The sequence below is a fragment of the Podarcis filfolensis genome, assembly GCF_964270895.1.
Source record: "Podarcis filfolensis genome assembly, chromosome: 2".
NCBI lineage: Eukaryota > Metazoa > Chordata > Lepidosauria > Squamata > Lacertidae > Podarcis > Podarcis filfolensis.
The window spans coordinates 33,472,308-33,498,417 of record NC_139605.1 but is presented as its reverse complement, the minus strand read 5'-3'; the positions used below and the strand labels follow the sequence as shown (position 1 = coordinate 33,498,417).

The 26,110-nt window shown below is 41.2% G+C and overlaps 1 protein-coding gene across 8 annotated transcripts in view; it reads right to left on the bottom strand.

The window, feature by feature from the left end:
* The window catches only part of ITPR1 (inositol 1,4,5-trisphosphate receptor type 1), a 199,790-nt gene that overhangs the window by 161,135 nt on the left and 12,545 nt on the right, over positions 1 to 26,110 (bottom strand). For all 8 annotated transcript variants that reach the window (XM_083600272.1, XM_083600277.1, XM_083600270.1 and 5 more), the window contains 2 exons: positions 15,089 to 15,196; positions 6,417 to 6,487 (listed from right to left, as the gene is read on the bottom strand). In XM_083600272.1, coding sequence (XP_083456398.1) covers positions 6,417 to 6,487; positions 15,089 to 15,180 — 163 coding nt within the window. In that variant the 5' untranslated portion in view covers positions 15,181 to 15,196. The remainder of the gene's footprint in view (positions 1 to 6,416; positions 6,488 to 15,088; positions 15,197 to 26,110) is intronic.

Here is a 26,110-nt window from a genome sequence, read left to right as displayed (position 1 = left end):
TCTCAAACTGGGGAAATTGTAGGGAGTGCTTGAACTTTCACTGTGCAATCATTTCAAGGTTCCCTGACATCACAGTGATCTTGCTGATCTTGGTGCAGAAGGAACGAGAAGCAAACTTGTTGCTCCCTTAGTTTGCCAAATAATCACCCAGCAGCCAATGTTGCTATATTCACCCATGGCCTTCAAAGTACATACTTTGAATCAGTGAATCAGTGAAACGTGAATCAGATACTAGCCCCACAAAGATAAAAACTGCCGAGCATGTTTAAAAAGGACACAGTAAGAATACTGAGAAGTCAGGAGTATGCAACTATAGCCTCTGAAGTCAATCAGCAGGTCTGCTGGAAAAACCTATAGACTTCTGTGTTCATTGTCCAATTTGTAGCAGGAAATCTGTGTGTGTGTGTGTGTGTGTGTGTGTGTGTGTGTGCGCGCGCGCTAAACTTTTGACATGGCCCTAAACTTCTTTTAATTTCATAATCTAGTAAACTGTGCATGATGCACAAAGCTAAGCAGAACTTTTCCATGCTATCTAGTATTTTGACACCTCTCCAAAATATATGTATTTTTTTTTGTTTAGACACTCAGCAGTAGTTATACCCTATTAAGCAGGCATTATTTAAAACAAAAACAAAAAACAAAACTGCGTGATACCAGTATTTGGAAACCTCAGCAAACATGGTATGGTTTGGTGTCAAAAAGGGCCAAACAGAACTGAAAACTACTTGCCATAAGTTTTGCTATGAGGATTTCCCTCATTATATACATTTCATGGACTCCATCCTTCCAACAACATGCTTTAAAAATTGTGTCACTTAGCAACATAAGGCACAATTGACTCTAAATTAACCGTACTAAGCACAAGTTCACAGAAAGAGTTTCGGTAAGCCAGACTATGTGATGAACATTTCTGTCACAATAGATCTCCAAGGGAGAAAGAAATGGTTTACTTATGGAATTATCCATTAGATCCAGAGAGCCATGCGGTGCATGTTACTGAACTAAAGGGAAGCACCACAAATAAATTACCAGCTTCTGAAGGGCTCATCACCCTAGATCCCTATCACAACTGAAGAAAGCTGTTAACATTCCAGCACAAAGATGCTCTACGACATTCTTCCTGGACAGCTGATGGCAACAGCTCTCCACAAGCCTTGAGGAAATAATGCCAACTCCCACTCACAACCAGATGGTTCCATGCTGCTAGAAACACCTTGCAGAACGGTCCACAAAGTGCTCAGATCATCCTTCTAAGACACCAAAATACTGCCATACTTTAGGGCTGCGAACTAGACTGAAGGTGGTTTGGAAATTTTGGTTCCAATGGTGCTCATGTTTCAGAATGTTAAAATACTAAGGAGTTTAGAGGGAACCAGATCAAGCAAGGCATTGTGATTTAGTAGGAAAATTGTGGAAAAATTCATCACAATCAGTTGGAACATATACCCAAGTCTCACAGCCAGGGATGTGGCAGTTACAAGGTGAGGTTTACCCATAAATTCTGCAAGTTAATATATTCGTGAATGCAGAACCCCTACATTACAGAACCGCAAGCTACTGCAGCTTGAGAATAGCTGAACAGGTTTTTGGTTTTTTTTTAAGGAAACAATGATCTGGCTTGCTCGTGAAGAATGGTTTAGTATGGAGGAGCAAATCTGTGGGTTCCTAGAGAAAAAAAATAACCATGGGCAATGTACTCCTGCCCAGGTCCTGCTCCTGCTGCACCACCCAAGGCTAATCCATTATACCTGGGCTCATGGTTTGCTTCACTTCAGAGAAACCACAAGTTGTAACCAAGGTTTGTCCTTGTTTTATTGCTCATGGTTTGTCTACAGCAAGACCAGGATTCAGATGAACTCCTAAGCCCCAGATAGCATGGTAGCTCAAACAGCAGCAGCAGGATCAGTGGGGGAATACAGTGGCCAAGAGCTTCTCTCTGAGAACCTGCATGTTTGCTCTTTCACACTAAACTGTGGTTTGGCTTCACATTACATCCTACCTGCGAAACAGGCTTAAACTCACAATATTGCCTTGTGTTTGTCAAGAGTTCTGAAAGCTACAGGGGAGGCAAATGAAATAAGCTTATTCCACATGTTATTTAAAATATACAAATAGTTGAATATGCCACTGTAATGGTTAACATTGCAATCCATTGCAAAATTACCCAAGCGTAAGTCAAAATTTATTTATTTATTTTCTATACCACCCTATACCCAGAGGTCTCAGGGAGGTTCACATAAAATATCAAATACATAAAATCAAAACAAAAACAACAACCCAATTAAAAATCCCCAAAAGAGCCAGCATTTTAAAAAGCACATAGGATGTAGATCAAGTCAGGCGAAGGCCTGGTTAAAAATGAATTCAAAGGAACTTAAGCAGGCATAACAACAGGCTGTAAAAGACACCAAACTCAGCAAACCTTGGCTGCAATCCAATATACAATTATCCAAGAATAAGTCCCACTGAACTCACCTGGGCTTACTTTTGAGAGGACAAGTACAGGAATGTGTTGTTATTATGGCAGAGACAAAAGCCTGATGATGATCCCACTAGTATGATATAGCACTGGACCAGAATCTTGGATTCCAGAGTTCAAGTCCGCCCTTAGCCATGAAACTTGTTGGGTGACCTTGAGGCAGTCACTGCCTCTCAGCCAAACTTATATCTCACAGGGTTTTTGTGAGGAAGAAATGGAAAGAAAAGAACCATGCACAGCATATTGAGTTCCTTGGAGGAATTGGTGGGATTAAAAATGTAATAAATCAGAAACCTCCTGCTGCAGTGAGTATGCCAGCCATTAAGATTGTGGCAACACAGCCAGCTCTTGTAGAATTGAACAATATGTAGAACAGAGTTGCCAGCAACAGAGAGCCCTCATGCAAAATACCTGCATAGAATTAACTCTAGTGGTGGCAGGAATGGGCAAATTTGTCAACTTCACTTTCTTTTTTCAAGGGGTTATTCAAATCAACAGTAGCTAAAAAGAAATAAAACACTGAGAAGCGTACAATGAAGGTGCCTGCCTGATATCAATAGGCAGTGAGTTCTAAACTATGTACGCTTCCACATTAAAAGATCAATTTCTTACAATTGCAGATTAAGTATGATGTACTATACTTTAAAATGGAAGCGGGTGGCACTGTGGGTTAAACCACAGAGCCTAGGATTTGCCGATCAGAAGGTCGGCAGTTCGAATCCCTGTGACGGGGTGAGCTCCCATTGCTCGGTCCCTGCTCCTGCCAACCTAGCAGTTCGAAAGCACGTCAAAGTGCAAGTAGATAAATAGGTACTGCTCCGGCGGGAAGGTAAACGGCATTTCCGTGCGCTGCTCTGGTTCTCCAGAAGCGGCTTAGTCATGCTGGCTACATGACCCGGAAGCTGTATGCCGGCTCCCTCGGCCAATAAAGTGAGATGAGCGCCACAACCCCAGAGTCGGTCACGACTGGACCTAATGGTCAGAGGTCCCTTTACCTTTACTATACTTGTAACAGCACAAGTTCTGCAAAATAGGGCATTTTGTATGTAATTTTCACTAATATAATGCACACATTATGCTAGTATATGCATTTTCGTACACATTAATTGGCTAGACTAGAGAACAGCATTGCAAAATTCAGAGAAGTACAAATTCCAATAGATGGCTGTGTCGTCATATTTCAGACGGTGAAAATTAGGTAAGTTTGCCTTTAAATGCAAACTGAACTGAATTTCTCTCTTATATCTAATGAATGGGATAAATTATCATAACCAAAAGGAAAGCAGGACTGAACAGATATCATAAAAAAATTCCCTCTTAAACCATCTCACATTTTGACCAATTTCCTGATTTGATAAAATACAAATTCTTAACACAATAATTTAAGATCCACATGAACAAGAAGTCATCTTGGAGACAAAAAGAGCCTTCCAAGTCTTATTCTGCCAGGGAAGAAACTCAACAACCACACATTTTCATATCCCAAACAGACTCGTGGATAATTACAAAGGTGCCATGGCTGAATCTGCAGCAACAGTATGCTAGTCAAGCAGTACGCTGCTGAAACACACACACGCATGACAGCGCAGATAAAAAGCAATACCAGCTTCTTTGGAATAATTCTGAACTGCTAAAAGCAATGTAGATAATAAAGGGACCATCTTTGCCTCTCTCTCTTTGCCTTTCTAAAGAAATGAAACTAGAGTGTGGGACTCTACATTTTATGCAGTAGCATACAAGTGTTAGCATGTTTCTTTTAACAAACACATGAAGTTCGAACAACATGCCTGCAACTGGGAATCCTAATTTGACTGTAGCTGCCGAATACTTATTCATAGGTCATGGGAAACAACAATGCAGCCCACTACCTTTTTACAGTGAAAACTGCTTATATTGAAGGATAAAGGTGTTGATTAGTTTTGCCAATGGAGTCAACCCTGTGCTCCCACCAGTGCCCCAAAAACACCACCTCACCATGCTAGGATGCAGCAATGACATCACTAGGGTCCACAGGTTATCAATAATTACTTCCATTGTTGCCTCTTAGTAATCTACAGTGTTCTATATTCCATCAAAGCACTTATTCTCTTCCGACACATGAACACACACATGGAAGTGTGAGAATATATGGGAATCAAATAGGTGTGGTGAGCTTTGGGTTCACATGGTCTTTCCTCCCATCTCCTTTTTTTCCACAGCTATAAAGGACAACTGTAGGCTTCCAGGGTTTTTTTAACAAACCACAGCCCGGCATTCTATTTGAATTAATGGAAGTGTGGCTTGTCCAAAAAGCCACAGTTTGAACCTGGTTTGCTCTCACCAAGTTTAATCCCCTCCTTCTCCAGTTTCAGATACAACGAGAACTGTTTGTGTAAAGTGGAAGTGAAAACTTCTCATTGTGCCCTTTGATGCATAAAAGGAGGGGGTGGAGTGGGGTGGGGGTGGGGTGGGGAAGAGAAGCACACAAACCCAAGACTTGGTGCAGCTTGTTCACATAGTAAGAAAACACATGATATCTAGTTACATTAGAAGTGGGCATTGCAGAGTTCCCTACTGAGTAGACCTTGCATTTCCTCCAGCAATTACCAGGTATGTGTCCAAACCATTAGGTCTAAGTCATAAAAAATGCTTCATACAGTACTACTACTACTACTACTACTACTACACAGAGGTAGTTTCTGCATTTATTCTTATTAGTAGCAGCAGCAGCAGCAGTAGTAGTAATAGTAGTACACCCTCAGCTGGGATTAATAACCCAAGTACAGGTTGCTTGAAAACAAGATGTGAAGCTACTGTGTTATGCATGAAACAGCAATTACACCCCCCGCCCCCAGTGTATCTCACTATATGATGATCTTTTATTTCCATTTAGTCTGAAGTACCCCATTAAGCACCCACCTACTCACACCTCCTTTAAGTACTCAAGTTTCATCAACACAACATTGGTTTAATTTTGTGTGGATCACATAATTCCACCACTGCAGTGCAACCAACTCAGTGCACACATAATTTTGTAGTAGGATGGTTGGTTGAGGGGGGGGGGGAATCTATCATACTAAAATGGTCCAAATAAAATGTGTTTCACCTAGGAATATAGGATATAAATGCCTTACTGGACACTCCTTGGATGAGAATTTAACAGTTGTGTTACCTTTATTCAAGAGTCCTCTTTTATAAACCAAAGACCAGAGTCTTTTGTCATTGAAAATCAAAGACCAATGAGAATACCCAGCAGCATCACTAATTCAATTAATATCCCCATGGAGGATGATTGAATTCAGTCACTTCAAAGTGCCAGAAGGAGTAAATAAAACACATTAAAAAACTATAACAAGATTTGCCTCAAAAAAGAAGACCAAGTGTTATATCTCCATTTTACTTTTGTGAACTGAAAAGTTGCTGTTTAAAAAGAACTAGGTTAATTCCTGTGACAAAGCCCACCATTTGCATAAAATAAAATAAAAATCTAAAGGAGAAAGGTTGTAAATTCACAACACACTGCTGAGATTAAGCCAAGAGTCATGTCTGAGTCAGTCAATGGTCTGCCAACCCATCTTTTTTTGCTTGTTTATTCAATCCTAGAATGAGTATTATCCTTCACACCTGGAGAAAAGCAAGTGAAACTACACAGACATCCTGTTAGTCACAAAGATGTCTTGTTGCACATTCTCAGATTTATGTGGGTTCTTAGAAGAGGTAAGTCAGTCTGCTAAAGTACAATAAAAACAAATGTGCAAGGCTTCTTCAGGGCAATACTCTTTGTATTGGCAACCCACACCAACTTTGGAGCCTCAACCCAAAAGACAAAACACCATTATATTGCAAACAAATAACCGAAACTATTGTTTCATGTGCGCAGCTGTTATTTTGGACAAGCTAAACCCAAGTACAAAGGAGTATCGTATCAACATTTCAGCAGATGGCTGAGAAATCTCACCTCTGAATTTTTTTGGAGGGTTGTTAAGGTCCCCTGTTTCTGGCTGTACAACACACCGGTCATCCACAAGTCTGAAAGAGAGAAAAAATGGAAAGCATTTAAAAGATTGTCAGAAAACTGCCCTAGCTTTCCATGGGATTGGGAACCCTGGGGAAAAATCAGCACTCCAATCATTTGTAGTCATGCAAATTCTGTTTAGACCTAATAGGTTAGAGGCAAGGACAATAGGCTCAAACCTACTCTTCATCACACCTACAGTGGACAAATGATTGCTGCATGAATAGGTTAACACCCTGGATTGCACCACACTAAATGTTTGGAAGCCTTATGCAGCAAACAAGAATGAGCACAGCAGAAGCAGATGGCAGGGTGGGATGGCTGCACTCACTTGGCCTCTGGCTGATCACATCACTGCTGCTTATGCGGAAGGGGAAGAGAAGGCAGCCTTGAGTTTGGCATGGTGCAAATGAACTGGGGGAGCCAATTAAGCACCTGACCTTGCTGCTCCCCCGTACCCTCTCTACAACAAGGCTGACTGCTGCTGCACCACACCATCTGCTACTGGAGCATAGTTTTATCCAAAAACTGAAATCCCACAGAAGGCAGAGAACCAGTGACATGAAAAAAATGGCCAATGAAGTTTAAAGAAAAGTTTACTTTTCACAAGAATTTGAGCTAAACAGAATTGACTGTCCCTTTTACCATCTTCCTTAAAAAAATGTTGAACTAAAACCCAGTCACTGTTCAAAAGTCACCTTTCTTCAAAGATCAGAGTGGAGTTCGTTTTCTTCCTGCTGTGCAACACATAGATACCGCAAACCTTTTTAAGCATAAAATAATAGTCTCAATAAAATGGGTTAAGTATATAAGTCAAAGTTTAATGTGGTCAGTAAAGTGTGTGTGTGTGTGTGTGTGTGTGTGTGACTTTTCTATTTGATTAAATGTGCAGATTCATCTTCTGTTAAGAGGGGAAATGAGAGATCAGGTTCCTGATCCTTAGATGGATTGGAAAACAAAAATCAAAATATTCAGTATCAAAACTCCAGGTCATTTTTTACATCAGAAGCATTGTTCCTAAGTACATGGTAACATGTACCATCTTCAAAGTACACGGTACTGGTTTTAAGACACTGAGCTAGTCCAGCACACTTTATGCATAACTTTATGAATTCATTTCAAGATTCTGTGAGGCTGATGATGTACCCAAATAATTACTGTGCTCATTATGACCCTGAACAAAATTAGATTTTGTTCAGTACTGCTTCCTGTGTCTCCTGCTCAGTGAAAGGTAGGCTACCATCCAACAGATTTATGGCATGGGGGGGGGAGAAAGATCCGGATATTTGCAGTATACTTCCTGGACCCAGGATGACGCAGAAAAGTTGTAGTAAATGCAAAAAAATTATTGAAACAGGCCCAATGCAAACTGTCAATGTAGAGCAGGACCTGTTGTAATGTTTTATAGCTGCATACACAGACTCAGCTTGCCGAGAAATCCAGGCCAAGTAATTGCTAAAACCTGTAGTGGAACTACTCCGATTCTCGCACATGGAAACTATCACACATCATGAAATAAAGGTATTTGTGACTGACTTAAACATTACACCTTTCAGAATACAAATGTCCTTGTTTGCACAGAGATGTGAAACTGATATACAAGTAAGCATTTATCCAGATTACTTCGGATGACAGAATACAGATGTCGTTTAGGACAGACACCATTTTAAAAGTCCTATTATATGGAAATTACTGGTCTCCAAATGAAAACTGAAGAAGGCAATGACTGATTTCTAAACAGCTTCAACTGACAGTTTAAAAGTGCTTTGTGTTTTCTTCACAGGCCTGTAAGCTAGTGTGGTGCAGAGGTTGAGAAAGACTGACTAGAATGTGGAAACACATATTAGAATCCTCACCTGAGTCACAAAACAAAATGACTGAAGAATTTTGGCCAGCCTAACCTACCCCACAAGGCTGTTGAGAGGATAAAATATGGAGGTGACCCATGCAGAGCAGTCTCAATTCCATGGAAAAAGGAAAAAATGTCCAAACGTGTTTTTGATATATTTTTTTTAAATCACCTCACTTTGGAACAAACTTAGTTCAATGAACTCTACTTCACCTAACACACTAATGGAGCTATTTTAATTCAATTAATTTAAATGCTATGAACCCATGGTAAAGTGCATGCCACAGTACAGAGAGAGGTAGGAATTAATAATTGCAGAAAAGTTCACCTGCCTTCTAGAGACAGCTTTAGAAGGAGAGCTCCTAGTTGTTGTTTGCAGACTGAAGTTACAAGTCTCTGGGTCTTCATTGTGATTTAAGAATAAACTGTTTAAGTTCTATTAGTAAGGAGCTCTGTCAGTTCTGACTGGAAGCGCCGACTCTGAACTACAGCAACATTGACACCCTTAAGTCCATCCATTCAGAAGGAAAGGTTATCCAAATGTATCCAAAAAATATGCAAGAAATAAATCTGAACTTGGCTGTAGAAGACAGCTCCCTGAGTGGCCACTCCCACCTCCAAGAGTTACCACAGGGGCTTCTGGGGGGCCACCTTGCCCAGGGGGGAAAGCAAAAGAGGCAATGGCAGCTACTTCTCAACAGCTGTCTTCTCCATTTCAGTATAACACTTTTTACTGCTTTTCATTTTGGTAAAAAGGAAGGTGCCACTATTCATACATTGATAAAAATGCCATGGGTGCCAGCACAAAATGGCCGCCATAGGCAGCAAAATAAGAGGCGAGGGTACTCCATACTTGTGAGCAGTGCCACAAAAAAGCACTGTTATTTTAAACCCACTCCCACCACTGCTTATTGTTATCATAAACAGCTTTGTGAGGTCTGCCTGAGAAGCGGTGTATTAATTGCCTTACATTTTTAACAAGTGGAAGTTAACTGCCACAAACAAAAAAAGTGTGAGGAGTGCAAACACCATGGGTAGGATCCAACTAATGAGTCCTGTCCATGGAAGCCCTCCATAGGCTTGTGCAAGGGGGCTCTTCCCCCTTGAATTTGGCTTCTTCCAAGCCCCCAATCCCGCCCCGAACAGTGCAAGGGAAGAGGAGAGGGGAGATAATTCCACCCGGCAAGCTGCAATGCTAACCCAAATGGAACAATTACCTCAGCGTGACGCTGAATTCCTTCCAATATATTCCTCTCCAAGTCTTGCTTGCATGAGAGATGTTTACAGTCAACCAAGTGACATTCAAGTGGCTAAAAGCTTCCCTCGATCTTTAGAGACTCTGATGTAACTCTTCTCACACATATAGTCAAAGTTCAACATATAGTTCAACCAGCTCCCTATCTGAAATGCCATCATTTCAGCTGCTCTCCTTGGCTAGAAGCATATACAGATTTGCCCAGTGGCTGCTTACGCAGCCATCAACCATCTTGCACTAGAGCTATTATGCCTTTTTTCCCTTCATTTGTATCTCATCTTTTCTCCAAGGAGCTCAAGCTGGCTGCAGAGTTCTTCCCCCTCCGTTTTCATCCCTCCCCCTGCATTTCTTCTACACAACAACCTTGCGAAGTAAATTTAGGATGGAAAATATAGTGAGTTCTACAGCTGAGTGGAATCTGAGCGCAGGTCTCCCCAGCTGTAGACCAACATGGTAGCTTTTAACAACTGCACCACACAGACTCTAACAATGGCTCACATTAGCAATCTAACTTAGCAAAAGGAATGGTTGACCCTGTTTTATACTTTGACCCCAGAAGCTGATGAGCTGGTCATCACCTGCAGAATTTCTTTCCCTCTAATTATTATGTTTGCAGTAATAAAATGGACTTTGGTGATCAATAAATAACAGTGTATCTGTTGATTTACTTCAGTTTAAAGAGGCATTGCAAAGTATAAAACAAAAAGAGTTACATTTGTAGCAGTCAGCCAGGTGGAAGAGGTATGTTTTCATTAGACTATTAAAGCACAAGGAATATTTGACAGCCACTCTCTCTGGAGAAGGCGTTCCGCGGTTATAAAATAGTGTATCAACTTTGTAAAAATGAGCAGAGCATCCATAAAGTCTCATATTCCATATGCCAGTCTGAATAAAATTGCCTTAGCCTGATAGACTACAGCAAAAGACGTTTATTTATTTTTAAGACCTCTTTGGAAATGCTTTCCACCAGAAAGAAGGTTCTGCTCTAAGTCCCTGCTAACATGGAAGACAGAAAGTCCCCAGAGAGGGAGTATTTCAGACATACTTTGATGCAGAGAAACAGGAAAGGAAAAGAAACCACTATTATTGTACACCACAGTGCTCAAATCCATTCTCATCATCTATTGATAAACCTCTGACATTCAGAAGGACCAAGTACTGTAAAGAAAGTCTATTGTCTATCCAAGTGTTCCACTAGCCAAGGCAGGGATACTTCATGAAGACATTCTAATGGCAGCTTTCAGGGTCTCAAAGTAATAGAGTTCAGCTGCAGATTTAGGAAGGCAGAAGATGAGGCGCCATCTTGGCCTTCTTCCCCTTCTAAATTTTTATTTTCCCAGCATGCTCTTCCAGTCTCAATATTTTATTTTCTGTAGGAATGTGCAGCAAGAAAGACCATAACAGAGATAAGATTCCAATAAGATTCCTTGGTTCATGAGAAGAGTTAATGGCAAAAAAATTACAATGTATGCAGTGGTTTTATATATATATTTATATATGCAATTGTTTATATATCCTGTGAATAATTCCAAGTATACACACTTAGGAGCACACTGTAAGCCACTTAAAGTGAAAATAACTCCACCAGGGAGGCATTCAACAACAATCTGTGTAGTCCATAGGAACGTTAGTTTCAGTGGCCATGTTTGCAGCAGCAAGCCAAACCATGACCTAGCACAAATGAGTAAACATGCTGGTTTTTAGGGAGGAGATCCCAGCCACTTTGCTCTTCCTTGTAGCTCAACGCAGCATGCCACACTTGAGCTTTCTCTTCCTTAATCATGACTTATACCCATGGTTTGTTCTTTGCTAATGATTGTGGTGAAGGAAGGGGGCACTCAATCACAATTTGATGACATGTTAAGCCAAATTTTGCCTTCGCTGCTGAGCTACACTGAGTTAACGGACTGGGAGGAGCCAAGCATGTTGGCTCTTTCTGCACCTGGTCAGCTCACCACTATGTGTAAACTAGGTACAGTGGTACCTCAGGTTAAGAACTTCGTTCTGGAGGTCCGTTCTTAACCTGAAACTGTTCTTAACTTGAGGTACCGCTTTAGATAATGGGGCCTCCCGCTGCTACCGTGCTGCCACCATGCGATTTCTGTTCTCATCCTGAAGCAAAGTTCTTAACCTGAGGTATTATTTCTGGGTTAGTGGAGTCTGTAACCTGAAGTGTCTGTAACCTGAAGCATCTGTAACCTGAGGTACCACTGTAATGCCCTGGAGATATGTTGATACTGTTAGTTATTTTTAAAAACGTCTTCTTAATGGATTCTGCGGTCCACTCAGTCACACATCATAGAAATTCTGCTTAGGACTTGTAGTTATGACTTGAGCCCTTGACAAATGAAAAACAACCTTCCACCCCAGGGCTTTCATATGAGGGAAATAAACGTTATATGGCTCTCTCACAACTCCCCACCCCCCTTCTCTCTAAACTAAAGTTCAAAAAAGAAGGAAAGTGTCCTGCTCTCAGCCTTAGTATTGCTTTAACAGGACTAACATACGCTCTGAGACTATGAATAAGGACATACTCGACCTTTATCCGCAGCAGGGGATAAGGAGGTTAAAAACACCCAATGCAATAGGGAACATTGCTTCTGTAACTTTAAAGCAAGAGGGAATATCAGCTAGACAGCTATTCACTGCTACAGCGCAATGACGTGAAAAGGTGAATCTGCTGAAATTCTCTGTTGCATCTGCCCTCCCACCTCCCCAGAAGTATCAAAGGATGGGGAAAGACTTGCTCAGGAAAGGGTAGGAGGAACTGAGTATCAAAGCAAGAAGCCACCCTAATTTTATGAAGTTCAAAAAAAGTCTTGCAAAAAGCATCCAGACAGCTAATTCTAGCAGCTGAAAGATTCACCTTGTTCCAAAAATAGATCACAGGCAAGGGAGCCTTATTCCAGGCAAACAGATAATCAAAACAAAGATTACACAGCTTGCTTAGTGTTCAAAAGGCAATTAGGTATATTACAAACTAGGAACCAAAGCCATTGGAGCACTGTATTTAGAAAAACAGAAGCAAGGCTGTGATTAAGCTTCAAGTCATCATCTCACAGGAATATTAAGCAGGATTCAGCTTCAGAGAAATATTTACTTGAACAAAATATCATTACTGTGTTTAGCTATATTCAGTTCCCATTGTTCTTGAGCTCCTAACATGTAAACCCTTGCACAGTTGCTCCGAAAGGGTGTTCTGGTGGTTAATGGCCAGCTCGGCTGTTTGCTGCCCAAGGCAGAACAACAAATATCGTATCCAAGGCTGAGCAAGTTATTTTGTCACCTGAGGTGGTGTCTAGCTCTGGGAGCAGTGTTAGAAACTCGGATCTATAAGCCAGGCACTAAATGGCTCCTTAAACCAAGGTTGAAGTCACCAAAACAGAACGTCTAGTTGCCACTTTGGGGGGTGTCTATAAAGCCTTGTTTTTTCGAATGACTGTCAGACTGTGATTGATTCTCAGTTAAACATCCAACTAGTTCAGATGAAACCTTGAGCTTGGAATAGAACTTTGAGAATTTAAAGAAAAACAATAAGTTTACCCAGGGAGAGTCCACATATCTATTGGCCTATTCAGACCTCTTTTTCTTAATGGTGACTGCTCCTGCTCAGGCTGCACAGAAAAGGCATTTTGGTTCCAGAAATTCATTCTGATTGTGCAGATAAAATATAACTGATAGAATTCTACCGGTGGTGTGGGGGGGGTATTAGTGTGTTAAAATAGTCCAGGTCCAACGCTTCCCAGATGGTAGAGATGTCAGGCGCCAGACCTCTTCACTTGGTCAAAAGCCAGGTATATACTCTGACTGTATTGGACATCTGCTTCTAGAACTTCACACTGGGATCCTCAAAACACACAAATTAATTCTGCCGAGGAGGAGGAGAGAAGCCCAGGCCAGAAAGCTTAAACTTATGTCATTACATAGGAAAAAAGAAAAGAAAATACACCAAAACACTTCTTCCACATATGAATCAATTATACAGGTTAGTAGGTGTGGGGAGAGAATCATATTTAACAATGCACAACCTTTTTCATAAACTTTCCTGGCTTTACTTACTCAGAGGACTCAACATTTAGTGCAGGGGAGGGGAACTTAAGGCCTGCAGGCCAAATGTGGCCCTCTAGACCTCTCTAAGTGGCCCTTGAGACTATCTCTCCATGTCCTCTTTGAGTGCTTCTGCCCAGATAGAATTAGCAGGATGTGCTAATATGTCTTCAAAACATAGCTTTATTCTTATTTATTTAACCATGATCCACCTTTCATCAAAAATTGGAGTCCAGGGCAGCAGACAAGGAGTTTTAAAATTACAAAAACGCAACAAGAAAAAGGGGAATAAAACCATTCAACAGATATAGGCATTGTTCTAGAATGCATGGGCAAATTAAAAGGTTTTCATCTGCTGCTGAAAAGAATACACTGTTGGTGCCAGGTTTAATTCCCTCAAGAGGGCCTTCCACAGGTAGGATGCCACCACAGAGAAGGCCCTCCCTTTTGAACATGTGTGAGATAGTTCCCCTTAACCTGTTAGCACACGGGCAGGTTGATATGGCACTCCTTCAGACATCTGGCATCCCAGCAGGGCCAATGCTATCATTAGGCTAATTAGGCTGCCCCTAGGGCACACAACTCAAGAGGAGCACAGTTCTGGTCTTTGAGGAGCATAATTTCACACATATTAGTTTATGTTATCTCTTATAAATTTCTGAGAATATTTTACTTTCATTTTATATATCAGCACCATGAATTAGACTTAGTAGCAAGTGGGGGGGCAAGGGAGTTCCTTTAGAACTGATGTAACACGGATCAATTTGGGAAACCTGCCAGTATCCTAGCAGCCAAATTCTGTACTAGTTGAAGCTCTGGAACTGTTTAAGGGCAGCCACACATATAAACACCTTGCAGTAATTCAGCCAGGAGGTTGTAAAATAGAAGAAGTTCCATCATTAGTATTTGCCCTGTCAAGGGTCTCATCATCGTGCTCGGCACACTAACTCTTCATACAACCTTCCACATTAGGCTAGAGAATAGTTTCGGGTTCCCTACTGTCGTTCAATTTGCTATCATGCCAATAAGCTCCATTCTGGTCCCTCATCTCACTGTTTCCTCAATTTTCTCGGTAATAAAGCATGCCCCCTAAGAAGCAGAAGGCAATGACATAGTGTTATTCTCTCTTTGGATTCCGCTGCCAGTTTCTCATCTAGATAGTAAACCACAGAGCTCCGGGCTTCAATATTCTGCCCTGAGCAACAAAATGAAGATGAAGAAGCTGCTGCAGTTGTTTTTTTAAAAATCTACGTTAAGTGAAATGTTTAGATTCTGCTGAAGCAGATTCACTCACCTGGGAAACTTCTTATCCCAGGATTTATAGCTGCAGGGAAGGAAAGAGACACCCAGCGCTGTTAAACACATGGCGATGACAGCGTTGGCTTCTAGACAACCATGCCTATTTTTCCTCCACTGCCAGCTCATTAAACACACCCTGCAGCACCTGAAAAATGGCTCACTTACCCCAACGTGCTGATAAATCCATTTGTTGATCCCTCTGCGTACAAAGAACATATGTCTCCAATATGCAGGAAACTTGACATTTTGTCGGACATCTCTGGCTTGTTGGCCCTAAGGGAGAGAAAACAAACTCATCGTTATTTATTAGACATTTGCTCAATTATACTCTAAGGGCAGGCAATTAAAGTCAATGGAAGTTTTGCCACATATTTATTGTAACTATATATATTACTTTTATTATTATTATTGCATTCCCCGGAATACAATAATATCTAAGCCTTACTGGCTGAAATTAATGAATGTGACTAAGTTAGGTCCATTACAGTTTATCTACTCTGCATAAAATTTAGCTGAGTGCCACCTCTACAGATTAAACCATCACTATACTGCTTGCAACAAACTCAGTAACTCATGATCAAAAGTAGACATTTAAACTTATTCATAATATATGCAATGCCCAGGTTTGAATTATAGCCTGCAGTTCAGGTACCTAAAACCTACTGTTGCTAGGGATTATCCAGAAGGAGCTGAGTCGAATGACATTTGTGGCTTTTTGTCCTCTCCTTTGTGAGTTAGGGAAGAGGCATAGCTTAAGTAGTGGAATAGAAGGTTCCTGATTCAATCCCTGCCATTTCCAGTTAAAATAATCAGGTAGCAGTGATGGGAAAGGCCTCTGCAAGTAACTAGCCCAGATAAACCAATGGTTTGACTCGATATAATAGCTCAGTATGGTAAAAGGTAAAGGTACCCCTGCCCGTACGGGCCAGTCTTGACAGACTCTAGGGTTGTGCGCTCAATATGAGCTTTACCATATTCTTCTAGAAATGTTGCTGGGCATCATCTTCTCCTACGATAAATACTAATGCAAGGGAATCATCAGCTTATCACTGATGCTCAAAAACCCATGCAATATGAGAAGAATGCTGGGTTGACTGGACATCAGTTTCGAAATATTGGCCAGCACCGCATTATTATTGTTCTCTGGTTTCATGCAATGCAGCAGCTGAACTGACAGACCCTCCAGTTCATTGCTTTCTCAAGAGTAGGTGAAAACAGCTCTCCGGCAAGTGTTAAACTCAGTGCCTCAATGAAGAAAATCAAACCAAAATCTAGTTGTCCACAGACAATTCAACAGGTTGTGAAGTATATTATTTATGAATTGTGAGACTGCTAAGCGTAACTGTATAACAAGCATAAAGGACATAGTGCAGGGGTCAGTGTATGAACAGTATGCCCACACTGGCAGGTCCAGTCATGCAGAGCTTTCTCAGCCAATCAGTAGCCTCACAAAAGGGTACTTGTCTGGAAATAACCCATTCAGTCTTCTCCATTCATACACACAACTGCATAGCATGGGATTGTGCAACTAGGAAGGAGCCCCCATGATATGGGGAACACTTGTAAAAGTTTGCCCCGATTCCTCTCTCAGCAAGAAGTGCACACAAGGACAAACAAAAAACCAATGGAGATAGATAAATTATTAAACACAGCATTAGAGTTGTTTGGAAGCTAATATAGTAGTATCCAATATTTTTATTGTAATGTAAACACAGCCTCTGATCTGCAAATACCAACTGGGGTTTTTTATTTTTGTTCTTTAAAAAAAAGTTTATACCTTACTCCTACAGAGGAAATCATCAAGTATACAGACACTTGGGAGTATAAAAACTGAAGCGAAAGAATGACAATTGTTTCTGAACTAAACCGCTCTGTGTGCTGTGTTTCATTAACAGTCACTTGGCTCTGCTTATTCATTTTTCACCCGCTGACCCTGCACAGACCTGTGACTAATTAAAAATTTCAGGAACAAGCCAGCATGTTGTAGCTCTTAAGTGTGACCAAGTGCTCCACCACCAGTTCCCAACACCCACCCCTAATGACACAGCTCAAGTAGACATGCAAGCACTGAGATTATTTCTCTTTTGGTGGAGAAATGGCTTCAATAGCAAGAAATGTGGCACTTATTGCAAAACACAGCCCTGACATCATAAGGGGGAGAACTGTTCCCATTTCATTGAACATTAACTTGTTTACAGTGAAAGGTACAGATCAAGCATATTAAAGCCAACTGTGAGATCAGCCAAGGACAGCACTTGCAGCTCACACAAACACACCTGAAAGAGAGAGATTTCAAGCTGTTTAAGCTCATTTGGGCTAGTTTGGGTTTCTTCTCTTTCGCCCTGAGGGCCTTTTTAGTGTAACAAACTTGAAAGAGTTTACAAGCAATTTGAATCTAACCTATGATCTCTCAGAAGCCACGCTGAGAAGGGGAGGGGAGTCTACAACTCTGAACAACCCCAGCCAGCAAAGGCCAGTGTTTGGGATTATGGGAATTCTATTTCAAAATTTGGAGAACACCAGCTTAGGGAGGACTGCTGTAAACCATCAGTGCTGACTACTTTGACTGGCTAAGGACGTAATTTTACAAATTCTAATAGTACCGTATTGGCCTGAATGTAAACCTCACTTCTTTTTCCCAAATTCCAACTATGAAAAGTTAAAGTGCAGCTTAAATTCGTGGGTGGCGCTGTGGTCTAAACCACTGAGCCTCTTGGGCTTGTCGATCAGAAGGTCGGCAGTTCGAATCCCCATGATGGAGTGAGCTCCCGTTGCTCGGTCCCAGCTCCTGCCAATCTAGCAGTTCGAAAGCACACCAAAAAAAAGTGCAAGTAGATAAATAGGTACCGCTTCAGCAGGAAGGTAAACGGCATTTCCGTGAGCTGCTCTGGTTCTCAGAAGCAGCTTAGTCATGCTGGCCACATGACCCGGAAAAGCTGTCTGCAGACAAATGCCAGCTCCCTCGGCCTGTAAAGTGAGATGAGCGCCGCAACCCCGGAGTCGTCTGTGACTGGACTTAACTGTAACTGTCAGGGGTCCTTTACCTTTACCTTTTTACAAAAATTGGCTTTTACAATATCATTGCTGAAACTGACATACAGTAAAACGGAACTGCAGAATTTTAAGGGAGTGGCTTATATTCAGGTTTTTTTTTCTTCCCCCCCCCCCTTGAATTTTAAAGGTGCTGCTTATATTTGGGTGTGGCTTATATTTGGGCCAATATGGTAAAAGAAAGAGTTTTAAATATTAGAGGCATCCAATATCCACTGAATGGTCAGCTTTTTGAAACTAGATTTTAAGATCTCTCATGCAGCCTGATTAGAGAAATTTTGGTGTGTTAGTTCATCTTGCCTGCAACAAATTTAGTGGGAGTGCAGGCTCTATAAATTCTTCCAAGCTGCCACAGGCAATGACAGTCAAATGGCCTAAACATCCTTTGAAAGAAGCAATTGAAGTCGTTCTGAGCTCAGAAGAATGTTCTTAACATTTTATACCAGGTGTTCTCACTCATTCCCTACAAATAGGCTTTAGTGATTTTATAGGCATCGTTGTGGAATAAAACACATCAGAAAGCACTTTTACCCTAGAGAAAGTTAAGCCACTTACAATTACTGTCCCAGATTGTTCCTACCTGTTTGAATGTCCAACCAAAGTGTGTGTGTGTGTGCGTGTGTGCGTGTAATAGAAGATATGTTATTAACCTAAATCCCAACAAACAAACACCAGCACTAAACCCTCCTGCATCCTTAGCAAGCATTCTAGCATACAGAAGCCTGTTGCTTTTAGTTGTTCCAGCAATTGCACCATCCTCTTCACTTCCAACTTTCAGGGGAAAGGAGTATTGTTTATGTAACAAAAATGGAACCACCCACCTACAACAGGAGGTCTCAGCAGCCTTGGAGAAGCTCAACATTTGCAGACATACAACAAATCTTTGGGGGGGGATCATAAGGGGAAAGCCCAGAAACAGCACAATGAGGCTGGAGCATGCAAGGAATGCCAGCCAACTGTTGGAAAGGAAAACCAGAAGGGGGTAATAGAATAAGGTATCCTGGGAGGAGGATGTGGCTGACTTGAACACTAAACAGGATGACTCCATAATACACTTGGTCATAATTGTCAGCAATAACTATTACATCAATATTACAGCACCAAATCTTTAAAAGCAATCCAAATACATAGTAAGCACCCCATAGGTTCAGAGGATCCTTTACTCCTGAAATGTCAATTCAAGGTTATCATTCCTAAGAACTGCCTTCTAGATTCAGCCAAGTCTGTCAAGCCGCAAATTCCTCGTCAGACAACAGCCAGAGAGATGCTGTTTGGAGATCGCAAGCAGGGAACGATAGCAATACCCTTCTCTGGCTGTCCCCACCATCTGTTTTTCAGGGATATGTCTGTAGCTATCGTTATTTTTGTCCTAGCTTTCCTCCCAGGAGTTTGAGGTGGTATACATAAACCTTCACTTTCCCACTGCATTCTCATAATCGCACTGTGAAGCAGGCTAGGCTGAAAGAAAGTGACTGTCACAAGGTCACCTAGCGAGCGTCATGGCTGATTTGAACCCTGGTCTCCCAGGTCCTAGTCCAACACACTCTCTGCAGCACCAAACTGGCTCTGTTAGGATTGCCCTCTTAGGATTTGAAAATGATCTCCAATTGTAGATCATTAGGTAGTATCCTTCTATCAGGCAAGGAACCTATCGTATATTCCCGATTTTTAAATAACAATGAGATTCCTTTAGAAAACAAAGATAACTACTTTGGAATAGAGTAGAAATAACTTGTATGCATATTCAAGGCAGTTTGTAATCAGTTTTCAAGGGCTGCAACAAAGCTAGTTATAGCCACCACGGAATTCAGCTCCTTAGTCAGAAAAACAGGAATGCTGTCAGTAGTACAGAACTCAATACTAATTTAGATTGCAGGACAATGTCAGTGGCATGGAGCTGGATCCAAAATCTAGCAGATATCATTATGCCACTCCATAGCTATACAGCGGTACCTTGGTTTTCGAACGTAAACCATTCCGGAAGACTGTTCGAGTTCTGAAACGTTCGAAAACCGAAAACTCAATAGCCGACAGCTAGGCCTCAGCATCTTGCACTCAGAAGAAGCTGCGTGGCATGTTCAACTTCCAAGGCGTGTTCGAAAACTGAAGCATTCACTTCCAGGTTTATGGTGTTTGAAAACCGAAATGTTCATCAATGGAGATGTTTGAAAACCGAGCTACCACTGTATCTGTATCTATATATTCAAGTCACAATGCCGACTCAGACTGGCGTAACTCACCAGGTTACTTTTCCCTCAAGCTCTGCTACTAAAAAGTATTTTAACAGGGGACAACATCAAGGGTCATATGCATGCGGCAATTATGACCCCATATTTAGGGTTGGGCTATCACGCCCTTCTTCAAGTATAACAGGAAGGTAGGGAAGGGTTCCCATACATTAAGCCTACTACAAACCATGGTGGCAATTTTAGACAGGGTCAAAATAGAGCTCAGAATGAATCATAAAAGCATCACTACAAGAATGAAGGAGTGATCAAAGAGCTCACAAAAGTACTCAGTCAGGGAAATGCTTCACAACACACAAACTGTAGTAATTAAGCACTTGACATAAATATTCCTCCCTATCACCATTATCAGTTTCTGAGCCACTGTTATCAGGGCATTCCTTAACAATACAAACATTAGGCAGTTGCCCTAGAGCCATTGCCATCATTCCTTGTTTTATACAGTATTCTAACTTCAGCCATCCCCAGCAGATACTTGCTTGATTCTAGCCAATAGGGCTGCAAATTATAATTGGTCATTAACCTACTAAATCTTCAGTTACGTGACCAGAATTATGCTTCTTTAGCATATGTTCTACATCAGTGGTCCCCAAGATTCCCCCCCCCCCCCCGGGACCACCTGAAAACTGCCAAGTGTCTTGGCCAACCATTTAACGATTTTTCTTGCCTTTTGTAACAGTTGTGCTGGATGGTCTTTAATTGTGTTTTTACAGACCTTCCATAGGCCACCTGCCGCAGACCACTTGCTGACCACGAGTGGTCCATGAACTGCAGTTTAAGAACCTCTGCACTACACAGGGTGTGGCGGGTATAGCACCGTGAGGGGTAAACTACAGTTCCCCCCCAAAAAATAGGGTCGAGGAAGTAATGTGATTTCACATGTATGGTGTGGATGTGATCTTATTCATTGAGGTGGTGAAACAGTGGTCTGGGGCTGGATTACTTTGGACTGCAGGTAGATGCTCACACAATGAAAAACATTGTCAGAACTTCCCCCACCCCATAAAATGTATACACCACTTGATTGTAAAAAAAACACACAAAAACCTTAAAGAAGTTTACAAAAGATAAAACAGTAAAATCAAGAAAAAACCACACCACTATTTTAAAACATACAAAAGTTTAAATGCTAAAACAGATTAAAATTACCTCAACATTCTAAACATCTGGGTAGGCTTATCTAAACGCAAAGGTTTTCAGCAGGAACCAAGAACACAGGACACTAGGTTTCCACAAGAAGGGTACCAACCGAGATTTTTCAATTTGACTCTCTCTATCTCACATATAATTTTTCTTTGGGAAGGGCTTTTTATTTTATGCATGCATCCAACCTGCAGCCTGACTGACACGCACATCACTGTCAGACTCAACATCTTTTTATACTTTGGGGGAACAAGACTGATGCAACTTTCAATCTCTTCCGTTTCATTAAAAGCAAAATGCTTATTCAAAATTATACCTGGTGGCTAAGAAAATGACAGTGTAGTCTTTTAAAAGCCACAAGTTGGTGAGGAAGCATGACTGCCAAAAGTGTTTAATAATATTAAAGAGGAAGGTAGATAAGGACACACCAAAAATAAAATATAAACAGGAACAAGGCAGTTGGTGCAATTCATCTCCATGTTCATATATTTTATCTAATCTATCTATCTACACACATACACACACACACACACACACACACACACACACACACATCTCATACACAAAGCAAGAATGAGTACGCTGATCTTTACTTTGTAGCCAAATACAAGCCTTTTAACATGTCTACGCTCTCTCTCTCTCTGAGGTTTAAATCTGAATCCAATCCACCATTGCACACATTTTTGATATGCAAAGTGATTTATGCCAAAATTACTATTGAGTGGTGTAAAACTAAGTCATACTGTGGGTAAGTTAAGTTCATTATTTCAGAGGGTCTACTCAGACTTACGTTTTATACTACCCACTGTACAGTTAAAAAAGCACACTTTCCATATATATCAACCTATGTTTTTAGTCCAACCTTCTTTATTTTTCAGTATGTGTTACCCCACCCACCCCTCTTCTAATGCCTTCTACCTTCCCCCAAAGCACCTCATTTCGGATGCAGCTGTGGCCCTTCTTCAGACTTCAGGTTCCTGGAATAAAAATCTGGGAACAGTTCCTTGCTGTTTTGGATCCCTGCACGAAGTCTGCCTGCTGCTCTTCCCCGCAGCAGCAGCAGCAGCAGCAGCTGTCCTCTCTTCGCAGAGGCTGGAGGTGATCTTAATGCAAGCAAAACTAGCCTCTTGTCTCTTACAGCTGCTTGTGCAAATATCCCGTCTCCGCAAGAAAGTATCGGGATGGCTGTATGAAACGGATGTGCAGCAATCACCTGAACAAGAGCATGCTTTATATGAAGAGTGCCATGGGCGGGCCAAGAGATCTAGTTTTAGAGAGGGGAACAATTCCCATTAGGATAAAAAAATAATTACGAAGCTCTAGTTTCGGCCCACATAATGCTAGCTTTCCACTTCGCCCTGAGGCAGAATGTAACACAAAACACAAGTCAGTTAAAATGACATTCTCCAACGTTTCAGCAACTTGCACTTGACCCTAAATAAATTTAACCGGCGGGGGGGGAGTTAACTCAAAAATGGGTTTATTTCTGATTATGTTTGCTAAGCTCCTGATGTCCACTCCCAATAGGTTGTATTCAGCGAAAGCATCCATTTAGAGCAGGGGTCAGCAAACTTTTTCAGCAGGGGGCCAGTCCACTGTCCCTCAGACCTTGTGGGGGGGCCAGAAAAAAAAGAAGAAAAAAATGAACGAAGAAAAAAATGAACGAATTCCTATGCCCAACAAATAACCCAGAGATGCATTTTCAATAAAAGCACACATTCTACTCATATAAAAACATGCTGATTCCCAGACCGTCCGCGGGCCGGATTTAGAAGGCAATTGGGCCGGATCCGGCCCTTGGGCCTTCGTTTGCCTACCCATGAATTAGAGCAAAGACTTCTGCCCGAACAACAGAACTCCCTCTACTTGCCCCTCATCTGATCTAGGGGGCCTGAGGAGGAAACCACAGATTTGTGGGGAAATGTGGGAGTGACAGGGAGAGGAAGTTCCACAGCAGAGGTAGAAGTCCTTGCACCAATGGGACAACTTCAATTAATTATACTCCATTTAATCTTTACTGTATTAACAATAACCGAAGGATCTAACAGGTTATTTTAGGTCACAGAAGACAAATTCCAAATGAGCTCTTGAAGCCAACTCTAAAGGCGCAGAGCCCAAGAAAAGTAGCCAAGTGTCTGATTCCACTAAGCCCTGCCTGTCCAACCTAGATTGGAATTGTCAAATTCTTGGCTGAATTCCAGAGTTGCATTAAAACGATGGACAGTTTATAAGCCTGCAATGTACATACTCTTTGCCCATACTTGGATGAAATGCACCGTGCATATAAAATGCCATAATGAGAATGTTGTGATACAGGACAGAGTAAATTCCACATGGTTTTTTTGTTTTGTTTTTTGTAATCTACTTAAGAGAATTTCTTACAATTTTTTAATAATAAAGTATAATAATAATAATAATAATAATAATAATAATGAAGTATTGCACCAGATGCCTTCCATGCCATGACTTAAAATGGTGAAGTAATTCTACTATTCACCATACCTAGATATAGGTTTTTTTAAAAGTTTCCATTCTGCTTGACAGTTCTGAATGCAGACTCACATAATACCTTCACTCAGGAAAAGATAAAATGAGGTTCTTGCTAATCTTTATATTAAGTCATATGTATGGTTCTATAAAAGGCATCTTCAAAGGGAGACAGCTTTTAACCTTGTTCACTAAGGCTGCTTCAAAGCTTACAGCAGAGATTCATGCATTTCTCTGCACAAATATACAGTGCAAGGGGCTGCAGCTTTTAGGAAATTCTGTGTACCACATCGCATTCTTGTTTGAGCCATATTACAACATCGGTGAATGTTAAACGTTAAGGCACGTAACAGTCCTTAATCTACAGTTAAAGTTTGTCAATCCACATCATTTCTTAATATATCTTCCACAATATGAACCAACATGTATATTTGGTTTTAAAAGATAAACAACAATCTTCTAGTTCCAGCCATCCAGCAACACATTCTAGACAAAAAGGGGTCTCATGACTCAACATAATGCATTGGGAAAGGGCTGGTATGCATTTCTTTGCCCCTTCCTCACTTTCACACCACATGGCTTTAAATGGATGCCTAACCAGGGCTTTTGTCTCTGTGGGACAGGGGTGGAGAACCCAGTGCCCTGCATATGTCGTTGGATTACAATTCCCATCTTTCCTGATCACTAGCTATGATGGTTGGGTCTGATCTGCAGGGCACCAGGCTCCCAACCGGTGCTACAGAATTTGATACTTAAAACATAAAATATATAAACCTATTCATTGCTTGCCTTCTGTCCAGATGCAATTATTACAATTCTGACTGGGTCAGGGGAAGTAATAATTTGTAAAAGAATTAACAGCAGGTTTGTCTTGCCAGATCCTCAAGACCAGCATTCTCCTGACATTGGCCAATCAAATGCCTCCATGGCGGCCATCTCTGCTTCCTCACCCTCAAAGCATCTGGTACTAAGGGATACACTGCATCTGAATGTCAACATTACATACAACTAGCATGGCTGATAGTTATTAACTGGTCTTTTCCTATCTCAAAACTATCTGAGCTAGTAAGCTACCATCTTGTGGAAGCGAGGACCCTAAGTTAATAGGGTCCTGTGTGAATAAATTACCAGTCCTAAACCTACAGCTAATTTCATTGGGTGACCCTGAGTTTTCTGAGGTCTTGTCAATGGGAATAAGGAGAAAGGCATTCTCTGTTGCAGCTCTAAAATGGACCCAACTGGTTTTATTTGTTTCACCTGTTGAAGACAGGGCATTGTATTTAAGGGATATAAGGATGGCCTTTATTGTTATTGTTATTATTTTATTGATTGAATTTATATAACACCCTACCCCCGGAAGTCTCAGGGCGGTTTACAGAACAAAATCAAAATATAAAACCACAATGTATATAATCAAAACAAAAACAACCCAATAACACTCCACAAAAAACAACCACATTTTAAAAGAGACAGCCTCTCTCTCTCTCTTTTTTTTACACTTATTGATACACAAGTTTTAACTCTCCTGAACCAAGTGAAGCCCTGAGAAGTTGACTAGAAGTTCTATGTAATACCTCCCCACAGACTCATTTTCTCAGGGGACGGCCCTTAAATAAGAAAAGACCTTAGTTATAGGAGGAAGGAGTTAGTGCTAAAATGCTTCAAAGTCTGTTTGTGGGCAGCACTGATAATGAAGGCACAATCTCTAGCAGGCAGGTGAGGCAGGACTCCATTCAGCACTCTATGCAGTACATACAAAACTTTTCTCCCAACAGTTTAAGCCCATTTAAAAAGCAGTAGCTGCCCCTTCAAGTGTGAAGCGACTGCACAATCTGTCACACAGCAATTTTTCTTGACTTCTTCCTAACTAACCAGAACGAATTAAGCGGGGCAAGCTAGCAGGTGACAGGATGAAATTCAGCACAACTAAGGGATAGGCTAAGGGAGGATTGATAAAACCATCATCAAATTATGGACCAATACCATAATGGGAATTCAGCTCAGTTACCTATTTTTCACACTACTTCTTGAGTCCTGGAAAGTGACAGATAGGTTCCATCACTTCTCTTCAGTATGGCCAATGGACAGAGATGATGGGAGTTGTCTACCAGGCTAGGAAGCCCTGTGCAGAGGATGAGTAACATTTGGAGGGCCCTAACTTACTAGGAGCAACTGTGGACAGAATTACGGCAGATAGCAAGTTTGGCATTATACTAAAGGAAGGAATTTGTTTCCAGAAACCCAGCTTTCAGACTCCGTT